General features: G+C 59.7%; 2 protein-coding genes across 3 annotated transcripts in view; one reads left to right on the forward strand and one right to left on the reverse strand.

Annotated features, from left to right (window-relative positions):
- ANKMY1 (ankyrin repeat and MYND domain containing 1) overlaps window positions 1-7,346 on the forward strand; it is an 82,543-nt gene that overhangs the window by 1,045 nt on the left and 74,152 nt on the right. Inside the window, exon 1 of one of the 2 annotated variants that reach the window (XM_032277703.1) lies at window positions 6,364-6,653. The exons of the other annotated variant lie outside the window; for it this stretch is intronic. Coding sequence (XP_032133594.1) covers window positions 6,649-6,653 — 5 coding nt within the window. The 5' untranslated portion in view covers window positions 6,364-6,648. Of the gene's footprint in view, window positions 1-6,363; window positions 6,654-7,346 lie in introns of those variants that run through there. 2 annotated transcript variants of the gene reach the window in all.
- On the reverse strand, window positions 5,522-7,223 carry DUSP28 (dual specificity phosphatase 28). Its single transcript, XM_032277712.1, has 2 exons — window positions 6,612-7,223; window positions 5,522-6,364 (listed from the first exon to the last, which is right to left on the reverse strand). Exons 1-2 carry the CDS (start codon window positions 7,002-7,004, stop codon window positions 6,248-6,250), a joined length of 510 nt encoding a protein of 169 aa, XP_032133603.1. The 5' UTR covers window positions 7,005-7,223; the 3' UTR covers window positions 5,522-6,247.

Here is a 7,346-nt window from a genome sequence, read left to right on the forward strand (position 1 = left end):
GCACCCCCAGCCCCGCGCTCCCACCCCGGGCGGCGCCCGGGAGATCCCGGGAGGTGGGGTCGCTGCTCCCTCCCGGACGCTGCGGGCCAGGCCCCTGGGGCAGCGGCTGCCGGGACCCGGGGACCTGGGGGCCACCGGGATCGGCTGCTTCCGGGCGCGGTTTGTGCTCCCAAGGAGCGCAGCGTCGGGAACTCAATGTCATCCTTCCTCCCGGGGCTGCGGGCAGGGCAGGATTCTCACGGCGCCCCTGCCCGCTCCCCCAGGTCTGCAGCTGTGGTCGGTGTGCTGTGGGCCCTGCGGTGCGAGGAGCTCCAGAGCCTTCAGGCCGTGCTGCCAACTACAGCACCCACCAACCACGTGTGGCCACTTAGAAGCCAATTAAATACAGTCAGAAGTGCAGTTCCTTCGTGGCAGGTGGAATGAATGAGTGTGTGTGTGTGTGTTGCTGGGAGGAGTGGACAAAGCAGACAGCAATCATTTCCACCATCGCACAAGCTCCTCTGGGCAGTGCTGGGGACCTCTCATTTGGGAGCCCGGTGCTGGGGTACGAACGAGGGCCTGGCCTGCGTGTCCCCACGCCACCCACCAGGTCCATCCTTCCCAGCCCCATTCTCTGCTGACTCGGCGAAGGCTGCCCAAGGCTGAGCCTTTCCAGGAGCCCGAGCCCCGAGGGAGGGGCTGCTCGCCCTGCAGAAGCAGCTGGTGAGCTCCCAGCGGTGAGTGTTGAGGCTGTGGAATGACAGGGGCCACCACGATGTCGCTGTTGTCAGGAATTCCTAGGGACAAGGGGCTTCTGGGGCTGGGGCACTGCCCAGGAACCCCGCACCCCTCCTCCGTTCCGTTGAGGTGTGGCAGTGCAGGGCGGGGCTCAGGTACCGCACGTGACTCAGCGTCAGCCCTGTGCCTGGGCTCGGGCTCCCCATGTGTAACCCTCGTGTCCACCCTCCTTCCGGGGGGCGGGAAGGAAGGCTGAGGCAGAGTGCGCGTTCACGTTTGCGGGACAGAGCACTGGGGCACCATTCCAGTTTCCCCGCAGGACCTCGGGTCCCCACGTGCCCTCTCGGGCAGGGACACGGCCGCGCTCTTGGAGCACCCATCCCAAACTCACCGGGAACCCCGAGGCTTCCGCAGCCTCAGAGGTGGGGATCAGCCTTGCATCCAAGGCTGACAGGGAAGACAACTGGGGTGGGACCCTCCTCACTGCCCCCAGCGCCCTGCCCCCTGGGGCCCTGCAGTGCCAAGGGCAGGCTGTTTTCGACGGCACCCCCAGTTCTACGGGGCTCTCCAGAGCCCACCAAGCCGCGTTCCTGGCTGGAAGAGCATCAGCTCGGCACACGCGGTGCCACACGAGCCGGGCCTGGCCGCCTGGGGGGCAAGTCGAAGGGAGCTTGGTGTCTTGCCACCCTGAGCCCCCGCAGTGGACTCGGGGGCGGGGGGGGGCAGAGCCTGGGGCCTCGCCCTGGGCATCTCTCCGCCGACAGTTCTGCACACAGGAGTCCAGAGTTACTGTGGTACTTCCTCCCCGGGGGTCCGGAGGAGCGCGTCCCGACGGGCAGTTTGTGAGGAGCTGCCCTTCTGCACCCCACGGAGCCGGAGGCGCGGCTGAGCCGAGGGGGCGGGGTCTGCAACTGAGCCGCGGGGCGCCTCTCCCGCCCGCCCCGCCCCGGAGGCCCGGCCCCGCCCCCCAGCGCCAGCCCCGCCCCCGCCTGCCTGGCGCACCCTGGCGGAGGGAGGCTGCGCTGCAGCCAGGCCCAGGCGGCGGGCACCTCCAGACTTCTCCAACCCCAGGACAGGAGCCTGGACGTCGGGGCTGCCCGTCCTGGGTTTCTCCCACATGAGTTTCCATACTCCAGCCTTTTGGGGATCGGCACAGTGAAGTGGATGCGAGGCGCCTGCACCCCAGCCTTCCTTGATGCACCCGAGGCCCAGCAAGCTACCAGTTCTCAGACGGAGCTGGTGGGATAAAAAGATGTCCTCTGGCTGGGGCCCTGATGCCCTTATACGCTTGTCACTTGGGCCAGATCAGCAGGTAAAGGGTGTGCCCTGCCCTGAGGCAAGGTTTTCATCAGGGTGCCGTGAGCAGGGCTGAGCCACAGCACATAAGGGAACCCCAGGCCCAGTTCCTCCCTTGCTCGTGGGGACTGGCAGTGCCTCCTTCCTGGCTGATGCAAAGGTGGTGCGGGTCATGAGGAGCTTATCTGGAGAGCCCAGTGGCAGGCAAGCCCTGCACAGGGACGGGGGCTGCCCCGGGCAGCAGCTTATGAGGGGTCCGAGGTCAGCAGCGATGGGTGGTGCTGACTGGGGACACTGGGCATAGAGGGGCAGTGACCGACAAGGTGTGGCATACGCTTGAGGCCCAGGTGCACAAAGCATGGGGAGGGAGAAGGCCCCTCTCATAACCACCCCAATGCCTGGCTCACAAAACTTGTGCTTCCCATCCCCCACCCCAGCTTGGGATGGGTTCCAGGTCCCCAGGTGGGATCCTTTTGCTTAGGAACACAACTGGGTCTCACTGGGAGCGTGGCTCAGATGCAGCCCAGCCACACAAGGATGAGACAACACAGGGCTGGCTCTGGCGGGCATGGGGCTTTGTGAGGCTTGGGGTCCAGGAAGGTTTGTGTCTTCTCCTTCTCCCTGGTGGTGTGGTACAGGTGACAGAGACCACAGCACCTGTGCGGGCAGCCACACAGGGCCTGGGGCCTTAAAATGAAGGGTCGAGTCACATCACCAGGTGAAGGCCACAGGCAGCTGGGGCACTAGCTGAGGGGAGCATGCAAAGAGTATCTGAAAAGGCAGGTGGGAAGTGCCTCCCACAGTGGCCACTTACAGATGTACACACACATATTTGTATATGTTAACCAGTGGCTACGCTGTGACTCGTGTGTATTACACACATTTTCATTCTCTTTCCTACCATCTGATCTGAGGAGGGTTGATTATAGGACAGTCTTTAGGCCACAGGATGCCCAGGAGAGGTTGCGTCTGAATTAGAGGAGGAATCAGTCTGCTGGGATGCCTCCATGCTGGCTTCCAGGCTCCACCCTCACATGGTCGGGGGAGGAGACCCAGCACGTTATTGGCTTGACGGTGGCTATGTGACTTTAGGTTGGCATGCAATGTTGGTGAAACACGTCAGAGTAGGAGGGGTGCAAATGCTGAAACCCCCAGGGTGCCCTCATGGGCTGTCAGCACAGCCTCCTTCTCCCTGGCCTGTCACAGCAGGGGCATCCCGTGTTCAGTGCTAAGCTGACACTGGTGAGAGGTCCGGGAGGTGGGAGGGAGGGGGCACACTGCGGCTTCAGCAGCTGGTGGGCAGGAGGCTCTGCTGAGAGCATCGGGCGTCCTCCAGAGCCAGGACGTCAGGCAGTGGGGATCTGGGTGGCAGGGCCCTGTGAGGCCCCTATGCCCCCTCTCCTGTGCTTGGCTCCCCAGCCTTCTTCCTGCATTCAGTTTCTCTCTGCCTACAGTTCCTTAAGTGGTTTAGATTTTCCTGACCAGAGACAGTTTAATAAGCCGAGCTGACCAGAGGGAAGAGGACAGAGCGGATGGTCTGGGGTCTGAGGCAGAGACCCCTGCACCACCATCAAGAGGGGACAGAGACCCTCTTGAGCTGCATTTCAGGAAGATGGGGCTTAACTGTGAAAAATGAAAACTCAGTGTGGAGGCGGGCACGCCGCGGGCAGCCTCGGCCCAGCGGGACCACAGAGCTGAGCGCAGCCCCGGCGCTGGTGGCAGGACCATGGACTGGGCCTTTCAGCCGGCTACCAAGGTGGAGGATTCTCTTGTGAAGAAAGCAGTAGGAAGGATGGAGAAACATACTTCCTGGAGAGGCATCTGGAGCAGTTTCAGTTTTGATTGCTGTTACACTACTGACAACTGAGTCGAAGTGCTGATGCGGCTTGGAGAAGCTTCTGTAACCCACACTCAATGACTGTATGCACAGCCAAGTCCACTGTGTGCTCATTTCTCCCTTGGTTTTTGTATCTGCATTTTACCAAAGCTGCCAATGCTTTCTTCTTATTACTTAACTGCGGCAAGTTCCAGATGTGTCTCCAATGGGAAAATTTACAACTCTCTTGCCTTTGATCCTTAGGACTTCAGGCATCAAAGAGGTTATAGATTATAAATGACATATGGCAGACAAAATAGTTAACAAAAGAACACAAAAGTGTTAGGATTGATGGCACACGATTAAGCACAAAGAGCTGAATGTGGGTGACACTGTGAAGGCCTCGAATGGGGAGTTCCTTCCTGCAGACACGGTACTGATGCCTTCCGTGAGCCTCAGTCAGTGTGCTCATACAGCAACATCTGATCTGGATGGAGAGACAGACAAATGTAAGGCACAGCAGGCTTTCCCAGAAACAGCTGAAATGTAAACAGAAAACCAGTTTTTAGGCCTACCTGGAAAAAGAGACTGTGAAGCGTCTCAGCGTCATTTCAGTAGCTTAGCGTGAGCCTAAGTGGTAAAAGCCCTGTTCCCATTGGGGCTGAGCAGGTCTGGTTAAGAGGTAACAGCTTAGAAATACTGTGGTTCCCTGGTGTAGTTGTTTGCACTGGATTTGAAACTAAATTCCTGCAGAATTCTGTCAAATCGCCTCTCAAGAGATCAGAGGCTGAGAAAGTAACCAACGTGCAGGTCTCCCTTTTGTTCCTGCGGCTCTGATCATGTCCTTGCTGAGCTGCCTGGGAGCTGCGTTATGGAATAAAAAGTATGGTGACATTTGGTACCCAAAAGGGGATCCCAGCTCACAGCACCATGTTTGACATACTGGTGTTCATCACCTTGTTACAGAACCTCGTCCCCATTAGTCTGCTGCTCACTATGAAAACTGTGAAATATATTCAGGCCTAGTTTATAAGCTGGGATGATGTGCATTATAAAGTAAATAGTGTCTACACCATGGCCAGCACATTCAATCTCAGTGAAGAACCTGGGCTGGTAAGATATCTATTTTCTGATAAAACAGGAACCCTTACTTGCAATATTAAGACACTTAAGAAGTATACAGGCTGGGCACAGTGGCTCAAACCTGTAATCCTAGCACTTTGGGAGGCCAAGATGGGTGGATCACCTGAGGTCAGGAGTTCAAGACAAGCCTGGCCAACATGATGAAACCCTGGCTCTACCGAAGTAAATAAAAAAGCCGGGTGTGGTCGTGGGTGCCTGTAATCCCAGCTACTTGGGAGGCTGAAGCAGGAAAATTACTTGAACTGGGAGGCAGAGGTTGCAGTAAGCTGAGATCGCACCGTTGTACTCCAGCCTGGGTTATAAGAGTGAAACGCCAATTCAAAAAACAAACAAAAGAAGTGTATCATTGCCAGTGTAATTTACAATGCAACACCTTCCATCCAAGTCCTGTGATGACCCCAATTTACTGGAGAACATTGAGAATGGCCATCCCACGGAAACATGCATAACGCTATTTCTTACCCTGCTGTCTGTGTGCCACACTGTTATCCCGGAGAGATGGACACGATATAACCTACCAGGCTTCCTCCCCGGATGAAGCAGCTTTAGTGAAAGGAGCAAAAAAAAAGCTGGCTTTATTGTCACTACAGGAACACCATACTCTGTCACCACAGAAGCTATGGGAGAAGAATTCACTTTCGAAATTCTTAATGTCCTGGGGTTCTCCAGTAACAGAAAAAGGGTGTCCATCATTGCCCTGACTCCTGTGGGACAGCTCCAGCGCCACTGCAGAGGGGCCGCTGAAGGCAGGAATCGCAGTCACCCAAGCTGCCCTTCAACAGTGTCTGCATCAACTGCTCTCCTGACAGAAGCGTCCCACGTGGTGTGCATTTTCTCAAACAGAAGCATCTGTGGTCAGGCAGGAACAACTAGTCCGTTCTTATGACACCACTAAAAATAAACGCAAGAGGAGCTGCTTTTCCTGATTCCACCTATGACTCAGATTCTGATTCCGTAGTCTGTGCTCGGGTCCTTCGGTGGGGCTGGGGGAACGCGCCCGCACTCCCAAATACTCAAGATTCCTGGGTGTAAATAATGAAGGACCCCTTTGCTTTTCTTAATTTGTCTTCGGTGTTTTTCGTATGTATTTCTTTGTATCCGTAAGATAATTTGTTCCTCAGCTCAGCCAGAAATATAAAATTGAAAGCATGGTTTCACGCACACAGAAAGGAAAGCTCGCGTGACGGGGGAAAGGCTGCCTGCTGTGTGGGTGCAGGAGCGTTCCTCCAGGCAGCAGGCCCCCGGGGCCCCGTCTTCAGGCTTCAGGACCCACGCCTAGGGCTGGGGCGCTCCCCGCAGGCAGGACTGCGCCTGGAGGGCCCCCTCATACTTCTCGAGCTGACACCAGAAGCCCGGGTTGGGTTCCGCTACCGGGCGAGCGCTCTTCACCATCTGCAAACAAGAGGTGCCTTGAGGAACCCCAAGTCGCCCCAATGGCCAGGAAGGGCCAAGGGGGGCTCGGCCCGCAAGAGCGGCCCCGCCCACCCCGGAAGTGCCTCTCCGCTTCCCTAAGCCCGCCCCCACGGGTGAGCCACGCCCCTCCCGGAAGTACTCCAGTCCCGAAGCCCGGCCCGTCCGAAAAACCCGTCCCCGGAAGACACGCCCCTCTCAAAACACCCGTCCCCTGAGGCCCGCCCACCTGGAAGGCCTGAGTCAGGCTGAGGCCGCGGTGCCGCATGAGGTAGGCGGTGCAGACGGCGGCCGAGCGGCTGCGGCCGTTCTTGCAGTAGACGAGGCAGGCGCCGCCGTCGCGCACCGCGGCTTCCATGGCGGCGCACGTGGGCTCCAGGTGCGCCAGCAAGTCCTCGGCCGGGTCGTCGAACACGGGCACGCGCAGCTCGGCCACGCCGGGCGCGCTCGGGCCGGGCTGCTGGCGGGAGACGTTGACGCACAGCGTGACGCCTGCGCGCGCCAGCTGCTCCCCCGCGCCCGCGGCGCGCGCGCTCCCGAGGAAGAGAGAGGGCGCGACGCGCGCGAAAGGCGGCGGTACCGGCGAGGCGGCCCCGCGGTGACCCGCTTCTCCCGAGCCCATGGCGCCCGCCGGAGAGTCTGTCTTTGGGGCTCGGGCGTCCGCCCTGAGGATCTATTTTTGGGGCTCAGGCGCCCGCCCAGGAGTCTATTTGTGGGAGCCGAGCGCGCCGGCCGGCGCCTCCGGGTCCTAGAGGCCTCCGAGGTGGACCAGGCCGGGGCCTGGGCCTCGTCGGGGCTGGGGCATGGCGGGGGCTTGGGCCTCCCGAGGGCGCCGGGCCCGGGCGGGGGCTTGGGCCTCGCCGGGGTTGGGGCCGTGGGCCGCTCCGGGCCCCGGGCTGCCCGTCGGCCGCTCCGGGCCCCGGGCTGCCCGTCCCCGGGCTGCCCGTCCCCGGGCTGCCCGTCC

This window comes from Sapajus apella, unplaced genomic scaffold, assembly GCF_009761245.1.
Source record: "Sapajus apella isolate SASKATOON/1434 unplaced genomic scaffold, GSC_monkey_1.0 scaffold10, whole genome shotgun sequence".
NCBI lineage: Eukaryota > Metazoa > Chordata > Mammalia > Primates > Cebidae > Sapajus > Sapajus apella.